Here is a 16,097-nt window from a genome sequence, read left to right on the forward strand (position 1 = left end):
TAATGAGATATTTATGACAAACCCACAGCCAATATCATACTGAATGGGCAAAAACTGGAAGCATTCCTTTGAAAACTGGCAGAAGACAAGGATGCCCTCTCTCACCACTCCTATTCAACATAGTGTTGGAAGTTCTGGCCAGGGCAATCAGGCAACAGAAAGAAATAAAGGGTATTCAGTTAGGAAATAAGGCAGTCAAATTGTCCCTGTTTGCAGATGACATGATTGTATATTTAGAACACCCCATCATCTCAGCCCAAAATCTCCTTAAGCTGATAAGCAACTTCAGCAGTGTCAGGATACAAAATCAATGTGCAAAAATCACAAGCATTCCTATACACCAATAACAGACAAACACAGAGCCAAATCATGAGTGAACTCCCATTCACAATTGCTACAAAGGGAATAAAATACCTAGGAATCCAATTTAAAAGGGATGTGAAGGACCTCTTCAAGGAGAACTACAAACCACTGCTCCTCAAGATAAAAGAGGACACAAACAAATGGAAGAATATTCCATGCTCATTGATAGGAAGAATCAATATCATGAAAATGGCCATACTGCCCAAAGTAATTTATAGACTCAATGCCATCCCAATCAAGCTTCCAATGACTTTCTTCACAGAACTGGAAAAAACGACTTTAAAGTTCACATGGAACCAAAAAAGAGCCCGCATTGCCAAGACAATCCTAAGCAAAAAGGACAAAGCTGGAGGCATCACGCTACCTGACTTCAAACTATACTACAAGGCTACAGTAACCAAAACAGCATAGTACTGGTACCAAAACAGAATATATAGACCAATGGAACAGAACAGAGGCCTCAGAAATAACACCACATATCTACAACCATCTGATCTTTGACAAATCTGACAAAAGAAATGGGGAAAGGATTCCCTATGTAATAAATGGTGCTGGGAAAACTGGATAGCCATATGTAGAAAGCTGAAACTGGATCCCTTCCTTATACCTTATACAAAAATTAATTCAAGATGGATTAAAGACTTAAATGTCAGACCTAAAACCATAAAAACCCTAGAAGAAAACCTAGGCAATACCATTCAGGACATAGGCATGGGCAAGGACTTCATAACTAAAACACCAAAAGCAATGGCAACAAAATCCAAAATTGACAAATGGGATCTAATTAAACTAAAGAGCTTCTGTATGGCAAAAGAAACTACCATCAGAGTGAACAGGCAACCTACAGAATGGGAGAAAATTTTTGCAATCTACCCATCTGACAAAGGGCTAATAAGAATCTACAAAGAATTCAAACAAATTTACAAGAAAAAAATAACCCCATCAAAAAGTGGACAAAGGATATGAACAGACACTTCTCAAAAGAGACGCATGAAAAAATGCCCAGCCGACAGACGCATGAAAAAATGCTCATCATCACTGGTCATCAGAGAAATGCAAATCAAAACCACAATGAGATGCCATCTCACGCCAGTTAGAATGGCAGTCATTAAAAAGTCAAGAAACAACAGATGCTGAAGAGGATATGGAGAAATAGGAACGCTTTTACACTGTTGGTGGGAGTGTAAATTAGTTCAGCCATTGTGGAAGACAGTGTGGCGATTCCTCAAGGATCTAGAACTAGAAATACCATTTGACCCAGTAATCCCATTACTGGGTATATACCCAAAGTATTATAAATCATGCTACTATGAAGACACATGCACACGTATGTTTATTGTGGCACTATTCACAATAGCAAAGACTTGGAGCCAACCCAAATGTCCATCAATGATAGACAGGATTAAGAAAATGTGGCACATATACACCATAGAATACTATGCAGCCATAAAAAAGGATGAGTTCATGTCCTTTGCAGGGACACGGATGAAGCTGGAAACCATCATTCTCAGCAAACTGTCACAAGGACAGAAAACCAAACACTGCATGTTCTTACTCATAGGTGGGAATTGAACAATGAGAACACTTGGACACAGGGCGGGGAACATCACACACCAGTGCCTGTCGGGGGGTGGAGGGCTGGGGGAGGGATAGCATTAGGAGAAATACCTAATGTAAATGACGAGTTGATGGGTGCAGCAAACCAACATGGCACATGTATGCCTATATATCAAACCTGCATGTTGTGCACAGGTACCCTAGAACTTAAAGTATAATAATAATAAAAAAGAACAGAATGAAAAAGAAAGGAAATTCTATAATCTATTAATCAATTTTTCCTGTTATGAAAATATTTCCTAACAATACATATTTATTATTACTTTTATATAAATAAATAAGACAATATGCAATTTAAAACATCCTATAAGAAATAGCATTGGTATCACTGTCTTCCTTCTCTCCTACTCCTGTCCTTGTTCTTCAAAATCTTTCATATAGATCAAGGGCTTTTGACTTTGTGCCATGACCCCTTTGAAAATCTGCTGAATGGACCACTTCCGAGTATAATGTTTTAAAATGTATAAAATAAAATAATAGGATTACAAAGAAGCTAATTATATTAAAATATAATTTATCAAAACATTAAAATATAAATTATTAGTATTTATTAAAACATTTAACACTTTCTAGTAGCAGGTCAATTTTTTTTTTTTTTTGAGACAGAGTCTTGCCCTGTCACCCAGGCTGGAGTGCAATGGCACAATCTTGGCTCAGTGCAACCACCGCCTCCTGGGTTCAAATGATTCTCCTGCCTCAGCCTCCCCGGTAGCTGGGATTCCAGGTGCACACCACCATGCCCAGCTAATTTTGTATTTTTAGTAGAGATGGGGTTTCACCATGTTGTCCAGACTGGTCTTGAACTCCAGACTGGTCTTGAACTCCTGACCTCAGGTGATCCACCTGCCTCAGCCTCCCAAAGTGCTGGGATTACAGTGAGTTAAAATTATTTTTATAATTTTAAAGTAATGATGAGGGCCAGGTGCGGTGGCTCACATCTGTAATCCCAGCACTTTGGGAGGCCAAGGAGGGCAGATCATTTGAGGACAGGAGTTTGAGACCAGCCTGGCCAACATGGTGAAACCCTGTCTCTACCAAAAATACAAAAAAAATTAGCTGGACATGGTGGTGCATACCTGTAATCCCAGCTACTAGGGAGGCTGAAGCAGGAGAATTGTTTGAACCCAGGAGACAGAGGTTGCAGTGAGCCAAGATCGCGCCACTGCACTCCATCTCAAAAAAATAAAATAAAAAATAAAGTAATAATGAGCATGAGCAACATTTCAACATATTTGGAACAACTATATTATGATTTGAAAATGTCAGTGATTTCTATTAGTGACAAAGTCACAACTTCTGCCACTATTCTAAGGTTTATTGCTTACATTAATAATTGAAGAAAACAATAAATTTAAGTTAATGGTTAGTGAAAAGAAAGACACACTTTTGGCCAAGCATTGCGGCTCACACCTGTAATCCCAACACTTTGGGAGGCCAAGATGGGAGGATCACTTGAGGCCAAGAGTTCAAGATCAGCCCAGGCAACATAGCAAGACCCTATCTCTATTTAAAAAAAAAAAAAAATGCCAGGCACGGTGGCTCATGCCTGTAATCCCAGCACTTTGGTAGGCTGAGGTGGGCAGATCACGAGGTCAGGAGATCAAGACCATCCTGGATAACACAGTGAAACCCCGTCTCTACTAAAAAATATACAAAAAATCAGCCGGGTGTGGTGGCGGGCGCCTGTAGTCCCAGCTACTCAGGAGGCTGAGGCAGGGGAATGGTGTGAACCCGGGAGGCGGAGCTTGCAGTGAGCTGAGATGGCGCCACTGCACTCCAGCCTGGGTGACAGAGCAAGACTCCGTCTCAAAACATAAAAGAAAAAAGAAAGTCTTTTTCTCCCATTCCAGCTCAAGACCTCCCTGAATTCTGGCAATACAGGGTCAATAGACCCAGATTAAAAACTCCTGATACAGGTCACCCATCCAATAGTCTGACCTCTTGTTCCTTGATATCTTTAACTTCAGTCATTTTTTTCCTCCCTTCCATCTTGATTACCACTCACATAGTAATGACCTAGAATTTGTCTTTCCCTAATACTTCATCACCTCCAAAATTTCTGTTGCATAGACTCACTCTCTGACCTTTTTCCTTCCAGTTCATTTACTATGCAGACATTTTTGCCATAATACCACATAGGAATTCCTGAAAAACCTCCTGTTCTGTAAAATTACCCACTAAAGTAACGGAGCTTATGGAGAAAATTCTGGAAGCACACTCAAAATCTATGCCAGCTTGTAACCAGAACAGTACCAAAAGCACAAGGAAACTTGTACAGCCCAGGCAAATAGCACAGAGCAGCTGTAAGATATTTAAAAATGGGCCAGGCACGGTGGCTTATGCCTGTAATCCCAGCACTTTGGGAGGCCAAGGTGGGTGGATCACAAGATCAGGAGTTCAAGACCAGCCTGGCCAAGATGGTGAAACCCTGTCTTTACTAAAAATACAACAAATTAGTGGTGGCGGGTGCCTATAATCTTAGCTACTCGGGAGGCTGAGGCAGGAGAATCACTTGAACCCAGGAGGCGGAGGTTGCAATGAGCCAAGATCACGCCACTGTACTCCAGCCTGGGCGACAGAGTGAGACTCCATCTCAAAAAAAAAAAAAAAAAAAATCAAAAATGCGTACAGACACACACACACACACACACACACACACACACACCAAAAAAGGAGTTAAAGAGCTGGCTTGCCATTCTGAAATAGTGTAGATGGAAGTAAAGCTCTGAGCCAGTGAAGCTGGTTCCCCCTCCTGCATCACAAGCACTAATTTTTTAATTTTATTAAAATATGGAACAGAAAGGGCTCCAGCTGTAGCCCCAACTTAAGATTTTTTTTCTTGCTTGCTGAAGAAAAGAATTCCCTTCTTATTTAGGAAAAATTACGTATGAACCAACACACCATTCACATTACTGTGACATTATTCCATTTACCAATTGAATATGATGAAACAGTGCTACTGAATCATATGTTGTACCAGAACAGAGTATAGAACTCCGTCTCCAGCTAGTCCAGCCATGTGGAGACCTTCATGCCTTTGACCCTACTATTATTTTATTATTCAACAACCCCACCACCACCTCTCTTAATTTTCTCCCTTCCTTAAATTAGATTCACTGCCTCAACATCATATAAGCTCACAAACTCTCTGAACTTCAAATTTCCTTGGCAAAAACTTGGCCATCTTTTTACTCCATGCTTACCCCTGAACAGCTTAACATTGCTGGAGAAGATCACAAAGCCATGCTAATAGAACTCACTTCACATAATGAGCAGAAACTTCAAGTTAGCCCTTAACACTGCCAAAAAAGTCCCTGCTATGTTTTCCAAGTAACTTTACTTTCTTACTCTCAGAGACAATTTCACACCTTCTCTGTCCAAATTTCCAGTGTCTCCTCACCTCAACTCTCGACTGATGATCTCACCTCAAACTTCATAGAGACAATAGATGCAGTTAGAGAAGAAAGACCTCATTTTCCTACCTCCGTTTCTATGAACCTACATATACCTATGCCCACATGCCCTGCCTTTTGTCTTGCTATAAAGGGGAAAGAATGCTCCTTTCATAGGCCAGCCTTTCCACTTGCACCCTGGATCCGATTTCCTCTTGCCTTCTCAAAAACTTAACTCCTGCAATATTTCCCCTTTCCTGCATCATCAATTTCTCCCTCTCTGAAGTATCTCTATCTATATTTCCCTTGACATGCAGCTATGCTTTTCTCTCACATTTGCTCCCTCCTAGCTACCACATCATCTCTTGGTTCCTCTGCACAGCAGAGTTGCCTCAAAAAGTTGTCATTACTCATCGTTTCCATATCCTCACCTCCCATTCACCCTTCAGCATTCTCCAATTAGGTATTTATCTCCACAATGGCACCAAATGAGCTCTCAACAAGACTGTCAATAATCTACTTCTTGCCAAGGCTCACAGTCAATTCCTTGTTCTTATTTTACTTGACATATTAGCAGCATTTGACATAAGTGGCCACCCCCTTTTTATTAAAATACATTTATCAGCCAGGCACGGTGGCCCATGCCTGTAATCCCAGCACTTCGGGAGGCCGAGGCAGGTGGATCACTTGAGCCCAGGAGTTTGAGACCAGCCTAAGCAACATGGTGAAACCCTGTCTCTACAAAAAATAAAATAACTATCCGGCTGTGGTGGCATGTGCCTGTAGTCCCAGCTACTCGGGAGGCTGAGGCAGGGGGATCACCTGAGCCTGGGAGGTGGAGGCTGCAATGAGCTGTGATTGTGTGCCACTTCACTACAGCCTGGGTGACAGAGCAAGACCCTGTCTCAAAAAAAAGAAAAAGAAATGTGTTTTTCTCTAGACTTTTAAAGCCCCATACTCACCTGGTTTTCTTCTTCCCTCACTGACATTTTCTTCTCGGTTTTCTTTCTGACTGTTCCTCCCCTGCAAGATCTCTAAATAATGAAGTGACCCAGGGTTAGACCCTTGGCTGTCTTTTTATCTACACTCTCCTCTTAGGAGACTGCATTCAGTCTCATTGGGTCAGATACCTTCTCTAAGCTGGTAGAGTAAATTTATATCTCTAGCTCAATTTTTCTAAGTCAGCAATAGCATTATCAAACTAGTTATTTGGTATCTCCACTTGGATTTCTAAAAGTCATCACCAATTTAATGGAATTATTGGTTAATTCTCCTAAAATATCTCAAGTCCTCCCCAAGTCAGTAAAGGCATCCCATCCACCCTGTTGATTGGGGGTGGTAGACTAGGTTTCATCTCTGATTTCTCCTTCCTTCATATCCCACATTTAAATCTAGGTTCATCAACACCTGCGAAAAGAAGGGAAAACAAAATTTTGAAAAAGAAATCTAGGTTCAAACTGAAAAATACGTCCTGAATCCATCACTTGTCACCATCTCCACTATTGCAACCACAGCCCAAGCCACTGTCATCTCTTTACTGGGCCAGTGAAACAGGCTCCTGTCTGGTCTCCATTCCTCCAGTTTCCTTATCCTATCCACACCAGCCAGAGTGATCTTTTGAAAGCCGCAATCGGGTCAAGTTACTCCAGTTTTCTGAGGCCTCCAATGACATTCCATTGCAATCAAAGTAAAATTCAGACTTCATCATCATGCCCTACAAGCCCTGCATGATTTGGCCCCTGTCACACTGACCTTCTGACTCTCGATCATGGCAAATTCATTCCCACCTTAGGACTATTGCACATGCAGTTCTTCTGCTAGGAATGCTCTTCCCCCAATTCTTCACATGGCTACTCATTTCTCATCATTCAGCCTTCAACCCAAATAGACCCTGCTCTGAGAGGCCTTTCCTGACCTCCCTGTCTAAATCAATCCCATCCTCTATTACTCTTTATTATGTTGCCCTATTTTATTTTTGATAGCATCTTAACAGTACATCAAATTATCCTTTTTATTTATATGTTTATTATCTGTCTCTCTCACTACATTGTACACTCCTTAAGAGCCAGAACTCTGTCACCTTGCCTACTTTTGTATCCCCAAAGCCTATCCAAGTGCCTGGCACCTAGAAGGTGATACATAAATAGCTGTCGATTAATTCACTAAATAAAAGTACATAGGGTCAGAGTCGTTTATCCTCTCCCTATGCTTAACTGTAATCAATCACTTCTTAATTTAGACCACTCTGGTGGTCTCTAATGCAAAGAAAAACAAAAAATTTGATAGATTTGTCACAATTAAAGCTTTCTTTGTTTCTAAGATAACACTGTTATCTCTGAGGATAAGTCCATAAAATTCTAAGGAAAAATTTAAAGATTAGTAAATTCTGGCTGGGCATGGTGGCTCACACCTGTAATCCCAGCACTTTGGGAGGCCAAGGTGGGTGGATCACTTGAGGTCAGGAGTTCAAGACCAGCCTGCCAACATGGTGAAACCCCATCTCTACTAAAAATACAAAAAATTAGTTGGGCGTCTTGACGTGCACCTATAATCCCAGCTACTCGGGAGGCTAGGGCAGGAGAATCACTTGAACCCGGGAGGCAGAGGTTGCAGTGAGCTGGGATCATACCACTGCACTCTAGCCTACGCAACAGAGTGAGACTCCACCTCAAAAAAATTAAAAAAAGAAAAAGATTACTGAATTCTTATGATCTTCATAACTTCAGAACTTCATACAGCATTAATGTTGAGGGTCTCAGTAACATCAGTTCATCTGACTCTAAGGTATACTTCCCTTGCCTTACAGTTGAGACAGCAGTTGACCTGAATGACTTAATGGATGCTGTCAGTTACATCAAGGGTGAGTTGCAAGCTATAATGGAAAGATGTTGTAAGTAACATCTTAATATTTGCAATTAATGTTGGAGAAGAATATTTTCTATTCGTAAGTGTTCAGATTTTTCATATAACGTATGTTCCATTTTTGTGGATGCTGCTGAAGTTGAGTAAACAATAATCTGTATTTATATATTAGTGCCCATACTAGTCTCCAAAATTTTCTGCAAAACAGTTCTTCAAAGTAGTAATAGATATCAAGAGCCACAGAACTATTCATGCCCTTTTCCCCACTAACCCCAGTCTTAGAAATTTATCCTTTAAAAATAGTTTTATTGAATAAAATGAAAAATTTTCTGTCTAAGAACTTTCATTCTCATAACATGAGAAAATTGAAACTGATTAGAAATATCTAACCATACAGGAATTACTACATAAACCATGGTATGTCAGTTTAATGGGATAACATGTTAAAATGCTAACTGTAAAGATTATATGGCAACTTGGAAACATGTTTATGAAGGAATGATTTTAGGTTGGAAAAGCAAAATATGGAATTGTGCATATATTAGATTTCCACATTGTAAAAGTAAAGTCTTATTGCCAAGACCAAAATGGAATATCAAAAACTAAAAATGGTTCCTGTGTTAGAGTGATGGAATTCTATCTTTCCCCTGTTACATTCATCTGTAATGTTGTTACATAAAACTAAGTCCCTATATGTATTTTAATGTGCTGTGGATTGCAACAACTCACCAGTCAATTCCTAACCCCTGGTTACTTTCTTCTTTGTAGCCACTTTCTGGTTCTTTCAATCAGAATTAAAGATTTTTGTTTCTGATTCTCCTGTTCTGGATGATAATGTATATAAGCACAGATAGTGTTCTTTGTCCTTTGCAAATAATTCTGTAATATTTCTGCAATTCATTTCTCACCGTTTCTAAGGAGAGGTGATTGATGTCCAGAACTTAGACAACTTTCTAGCAAGTGAAGGGATTGAGCTCACAGAAGAAGAAATGAAGGAGTTGATGCCTCATTTGACATTTAACGGTGAGATGTATGTTTTATAATTATGTTACCTTCTTAGAAGTGTATTTTTGGGCTGGGCATGGTGACTCACGCCTGTAATCCCAGCACTTTGAGATGCCAAGGCGGGTGGATCACCTGAGGTCAGGAATTCGAGACCAGCCTGATCAACACAGTGGAACCTTGTCTTTACTAAAAATACAAAAAATTAACTGGGCATGGTGGCAGGCACCTGTAATCCCAGCTACTCGGGAGGCTGAGGCAAGAGAATCACTTGAACCCAGGACGGGGAGGTTGCAGTGAGCTGAGATTGTGCCATTGCACTCCAGCCTGGGCAACAAGAGCAAAACTCCGTCTCAAAAAAAAAAAAAAAAGAAGTGTATTTTTGTCATCCTGTACATAACATCCTCAGAAATGATCCTTATCTTTGTAACACCTAGAACATAGCTTCCCAAACTTAAATGTGCATATGAATCACTTGGTCATCTTGTTAAAATGCAGATTTGGGGGCCAGACATGGTGGCTCACACCTATAATTCCAGTGCTTTGGAAGGCTGAGGCAAGAGGATCTCTTGAGGCCAAAAGCTCAAGATCAGTCTGAACAATAGACTGAAACCCTGTCTCTACAAAAAAAAAAAAAATTTTAATTATCCAGGTGTGATGGCACATGCCTATAGTCCTTAGCTAATTGGGAGGCTGAGGCAGGACAATCACTTGAGCCCAGGAATTCGAGATTGCAATGAGCTATGATTGCACCGCTGCATTCCAGCCTGGGCAACAGGGCAAGACCCTGTCTCCTTAAAATAAGAAGAAAGAAAAAAGCAGATTTTGGTTCAAGAATAGGATAGAGCCTGAGATTCTGCCCTCCTAACAAGCTCTCAGGTGATGCCAATGATGCTGGTGCACGAGCCACCTTTTGCCTATCAAAGACCTAAAAGATGAAAAAAAGACATGATATGTTAAGATTGTGCCTGACTTGCTGGGCGCGGTGGCTCACACCCATAATCCCAACACTTTGGGAGGCCGAGGCGGGTGGATCACCTGAGGTCAGGAGGTCGAGACCAGTCTGACCAACATGGTGAAACCCCGTCTCTACTAAAAATAAAAAAAAATTAGCCGGGCTTGGTGGCGCACGTCTGTAATCCCAGCTACTCAGGAGGCTGAGGCAGGAGAATCACTTGAACCCGGGAGGGGGAGGTTGCAGTGAGCCAAGATTGCGCCACTGCACTCCAGCATGGTGACAGAGTGATACTCCGTCTCAAAAAAAAAAAAAGATTGTGCATGACTTTCATTTTTTAAATCACAAATACAACCAATATGCTAAGTTGTGCCTGAGGGTATGATTCCAGCCTGAAAAATAAGGAAAAATATTACAGCAAGTGAAACTAGAAAATAAAATAAGTATTAGGAAGAGATACAAGGGAAGGAGGGGGAATTTGGGGTTGTTTGTTTGTTTATTGAAATTTTTTTATTGTTTATTGAGTCTATTTACATGGCTTACTCACTGGCCCTTGTGCTATATAAATACTTTTTTATTTCTACCACTTTCTTTTCTGTTCTGATATCCCAAAAAAAGATGTTCTAAGTGCATCGGAGGATAGCGTTTCTTACTATAATGCTTCAGTGATGTTGTCAGAGAGTTTCTATTCGGCCTGGCCTTGAATTTAAAAGAGTATATTGATTTATTCAACCAACAAATATTTATTGGTCACTGAATATGTCAGGCCCTATACTAGGTATTAGGAATACGAGGATGAAGAAAGGAGACATACTTCGCTTTCTCTATGAAGCTCAACTGAAAGTAGGAGATGAGACACTGAACCATTAGGTTTCTCAAATCATGGTTTTATAGCAATAAATTTGAACCAATCCATTGCAAACATATCTCCATGTTCTGTTCTCTGTAGTTTTTCATTTCTTCCTTTTTGCCTATATTTTCTTCCTCTTCTCTCTTCAGTTGAAGAGGTTTTGTTTTTTGTTTTGGGGACAGGGTCTGGCTCTGTCACCCAGGCTGGAGTGCAGTGGCATGTTATCAGCTCCTGGGCTCAACCTTGCAACCTCCATCTCCTGGGTTCAAGCTGTCCTCCTACCTCAGCCTCCCAAGAAGCTGAGACTACAGGCACACACCACCATGCCCAGCTAATTTTTGTATTTTTTGTAGAGACGGGGTACCACCGTGTTGCCCAGGCTGGTCTCCAACTCCTGGGTTCAAGTGATACACCTGCCTCAGCCTCCCAAAGTGCTGGAATTACAGGCATGAGCTACTGCACCCAGCCAGTTGAAGAGATTCTTTACAACCCTTCTTAATCCACTACTCTTGATCTCATCTACTCTCTTTTCAAAAATTACTCCTTTAATAATTCCTTTCCAACATATTCAGTTTCATTTATCTCTCTCTATCCTGCCTCTAAAAAGGCAGATTGCCTTCAGATCAATCTTTACATAGCGATGGTCAGAAGCCTTCATGACTCTTTCCTATGTTCCCAAAAAAGTCCAAACAAAACCCACTGCAACATAGCCCCCATGTACTTCTCAGCTTTCTCCTCCACTACTTCCAACATGTCATGCTCCAAACCAACTGAACTACCCACAGTTCCCTCAAAATACCTTGTTCCTTCTTATTTTTGTCCCTTTGATTAATACAATTTCCTAAAGCACAGAAAAGATGAACTGCTTTTTAAAAAGCAGAGATAGGGCCGGGCACAGTGGCTTAAGCCTGTAATCCCAGAACTTTGGGAGGCTGAAGTGGGTGGATTGCTTGAGACCAGGAGTTCGAGACCAGCCTGGCCAACCTGGCGAAACCCCATCTCACTAAAAATAAAAAAATTAGCTGGGCATGATGGCACATGCCTGTGATCCCAGCTACTTGGGAGTCTGAGGCATGAGAATCACTTGAACCCAGGAGGCAGAGGTTGCACTGAGCTGAGATCGCGCCACTGCACTCCAGCCTGGGTGACAGAGTGAGAACCTGCCTCAAAAAAAAAAAAAAAAAAAAAAGTAGAAATAAGTATCTCTTTCAAAGACTCATCCTTGCCAGGCACAGTGGCTCACACTTGTAATCCCAACACTTTGGGAGGCCAAGGCATGAGGATCACTTGAGGCCAGGAGTTCAAGACCAGCCTGGGCAACATAGGGAGACCCCCATCTCTACCAAAAAAAAAAAAAAAAAAGTTGTTTAATGAGCTGGGTGTGGTGGCACACACCTGCAGTCCCAGCTGCTCAGGAGGCTGAGGTGAGAGTATCGCTCGAGCCAGGGAGGTCAAGGTTGCAATGAGCCATAATCACGCCGTGCACTCCAGCCTGAAGGACAGAGCCAGACAGAGCCAAAACAAAAGTTCATCTTTTTTTTCCATCATATTCACCTGACAGAAAAATGAATCCAAATTCCAAAGCAAACCAATGTTTCTAGTTCTTCTAACTCATGGAAGAATTTCAGCCTATTATACTGTTTTTAATAATTTCACAACTGTTATGAATTTTTATGTGACTGCCTCTGTATCTAAACCAAAATGTTTTACAGGAAATGGAAAGATTAATGTTAATTCAATAATGGAGGGCCTGAAGAAGTTTAAACGTAAGTGAAAATTTATTATACAATATAAAATTGTAATCTGATGCTATATGTGTATTTTTATCTTTGTTTTCTTGGTTATAAAAGTAATATATGTTCATTATAGAAAATTTCTATATTTAGCAAATGAAAAGACGAAAAAAGGAAATTTTAATAATTCTTAATTCTGTCCTCCAATGATAATCCATAATTTTATCACCACAAATTTTTTCCTTATGCGTACGTAATTTCTGTGCATTTTTATCCATGTCCAATGTATTTACATTCCCTTTTCTTACTCATATTAAAATCTTACTTTTTTATAAATATAGCTAGGCTGGGCACGGTGGCTCATGCCTGTAATCCCAGCACTTTGGGAGGCCGAGGCGGGTGGATCACCTGAGGTCAGGAGTTTGAGACCAGCCTGACCAACATGGTGAAACCTCATCTCTACTAAAAATACAAAAATTAACTGGGCGTCATGGTGCGCGCCTGTAGTCCCAGCTACTCAGGAGGCTGAGGCAGGAGAATCGCTTGAACCTGGAAGGCGGAGGTTGCAGTGAGCCGAGATTGTGCCATTACACTCCAGCCTAGGCAACATAGAGAGACTCCATCTCAAAAAATAAATAAATAAATATAGCTAATAATCTAAAGTTCCTTTCTGGATGCCTCTGAAATTTAATACATAATCTCAGTACTTTTTGCTTGTAGGCCGACCTTATATTTAATTATTTCTAAAATAAGTTTCTTATTGCCAAAATGCCATGTTCCAAATGAATGGGAGATTTGAACATTATGCTGTGAAATTGATCAACAGAGGCAAGGTAAAACTTGTCTCTGCCCTCTTCCCACACACGTACAACCTCAATCTTGAGTTCATTTTTAAGTAATCTTGATTTATTCTCTGCATCTGCATTCCTAACAAGTGCGACAAAAAAGAAATTTGCTGTGTCTCTGCAAGCCTGACTGTGTTTCAAAAAGGAGGATGTTGCAGGGCATGGTGGCTCACTTCTGTAATCCCAACAATTTGGGAGGCCAAGACAGGCAGATTGCTTGAGGCCAGGAGTTGGAGAGCAGCCTGGGCAATATGACAAAACCCCATCTCTACACAAAATTACAAAAATTAGCCATGTGTGGTGGCATACACCTGTAGTTCCAGCTACTCAGGAGGCTGAGGTCGGAGAATTGCTTGAGCCCAGGAGGTTGAAGCTGCAGTGAACTGTGATTGCACCAGTGCACTCCAGCCTCGATGATAGAGTGAGACCTTGTCTGTAAAAAGAAATAAAAAAGGAAGATATAAGAATAATTTAAGGTATATTATGCAAGTATCCACAAAATGAATTTTAATAGAAAATAAATTTAAATTCTGGGTACCCATGCCTAATATTTCCAAGTTAGTCCTGTTGTATTTTATTTGTAAAAGAAAAAAATCTACCTTTTAACAAGTCCAATCTATCCCATCTATTGCTACTTTTGTTGTTGGTGCCAGAAAACTTTCAGGAATGTTCACTTGGTAGTTTTTATCCCCAGCATTTAAAATCATGCTGCCAATTGGAGATACTGGAAACCATCTCCCATGGCCATGTATAAGTTCTATGTTCACCAATAAGTATTTTTTGAGCACCCAGACACTGTTCAAGAAAGTTTAGCAATGAACAAAAGATAAAGCAAGGTTCCCACTCTCACAAAAGCTTAGTTTTTGAGTACACAATATATGCTCAATAAATACTTGTTGACACCTGATAGAGGTTCTAGTCTCCTGCTTTCAGATAATTGAAGATTCACTAACCGAAGCGGCTGTATCAAGGTCATTCTTAAGATAATCCCTCCTATCTGGGCAACTCAGAACAAACAGTTCTGTAAAACTAACAACCCCAGGTAACATAGGCGAGTCACCCATATCAGAATTGTCTCTTAACCATTTATAAAGCCAGGAAGGCACAACACTTCAGATCTCTTTGCTTACTTTTCTATCATTCTTCTTTCTCCTCTTCCACTTCTTCTTTTTTCCTCTTTTATTATCTTCTCCATATCTCTAAAAATATATTTTTTCTTTTGCTCCAGCTTCCCCTTGTTTTTCTAGTGCTATTCTTTCTTTTTCTTCCAGTCTCTTTATCAAACATATACATTTCACATGGCTACCCAGCTCGCCCACATATTTTCTTCACTTCATAAGCCCCAATCCACCTGCTGCCACTGAAATATATTTTATTCTGTGAAGTCTACAGTGCCTTAAAGAAAATTTAGATGTTTTAAAGTATGTTTCATATTTTTAGAAATTTCAAATACTGGTTTCTATTTCAAAGATTCACTCAATAATACTACATTTTCACTTATAAAGTTTTCTTTGGCTGGGCACGGTGGCTCACGCCTGTAATCTCAGCACTTTGGGAGGCCGAGGCATGTGGATCACTTGAGGTCAGGGGTTAGAGACCAGCCTGGCCAACGTAGTGAAACCCCGTCTCTACAAAAATACAAAAATTAGCCAGGCTTGGTGGCACACTCCCAGCTACTTGGGAGGCTGAGACAGGAGAATCGCTTGAACCTGGGAGGCAGAGGTTCCAGTGAGCCGAGATCGCACCACTGCACTCCAGCCTGGGTGACAGAGCGAGACTCTGCCTAAAAAAACTTAAAGAAAGTTTTCTTTATGTAAGTATTAAGGGACAAATTTTATTTCTTAATGCCATATTGACACATTTGCCTTCAAATATACTACTGTGATTTAAGTCTTCACACTCAAATTTCAGATGACAGACATAGGCATAATGGCAATGGCATTTTTCACACTTAAATATCTTTTTCTCCCATTTCCATTTCACCACTTCTACTTTCTAAAGAATAAAGGTGAATTTCAGCTACCTAAGCATGACAACGTGGAAATAACATTCATATATGAACAACTTCAAGACCTGCTAAAATTTCTGTTATTTGATGGTGAACATTCAGAACTTCACTCTGGCCTTCAGAGGCACTGGGGTTGTAAGGTTCCACATGAGAATTTCTAAAACTGTACTTACTAGAGACACAGAGAAAGTCTAACATACATTTAGAAAAAAAGTCGCCATATAAAAATAAAGTCTGCTTCTTGTCATCTTCTAAGTCACATTCTCAACCAGAATGTTGCCACGTGCAGCATCTAAGAATGGCATAGGGTGCCTCTAGCAAACTAATATCCAGGAAGGGAGAAGAGCCAAGCAATAGAGAGAGAGAGAGTGACAGATCAGAGGCAGGGAAAGAAAAGGTGCTTCATAGGTGTAGGTTTTTCTGAATTCTATAGATTATGTGTTTTATATTAGAATTAATCCTTTCCCCAT

At 40.4% G+C, this 16,097-nt stretch overlaps 1 protein-coding gene across 1 annotated transcript in view; it reads left to right on the forward strand.

Moving 5' to 3' along the window:
• The window catches only part of LOC100445724 (EF-hand calcium-binding domain-containing protein 3), a 544,420-nt gene that overhangs the window by 488,360 nt on the left and 39,963 nt on the right, over window positions 1-16,097 (forward strand). The window contains exons 110-112 of the mRNA XM_063718854.1: window positions 8,179-8,232; window positions 9,153-9,257; window positions 12,754-12,807. Of these exons, the coding sequence (XP_063574924.1) occupies window positions 8,179-8,232; window positions 9,153-9,257; window positions 12,754-12,807 (213 nt within the window). The remainder of the gene's footprint in view (window positions 1-8,178; window positions 8,233-9,152; window positions 9,258-12,753; window positions 12,808-16,097) is intronic.

Source organism: Pongo abelii, chromosome 19 (assembly GCF_028885655.2).
Source record: "Pongo abelii isolate AG06213 chromosome 19, NHGRI_mPonAbe1-v2.0_pri, whole genome shotgun sequence".
Classification (NCBI taxonomy): Eukaryota; Metazoa; Chordata; class Mammalia; order Primates; family Hominidae; genus Pongo; species Pongo abelii.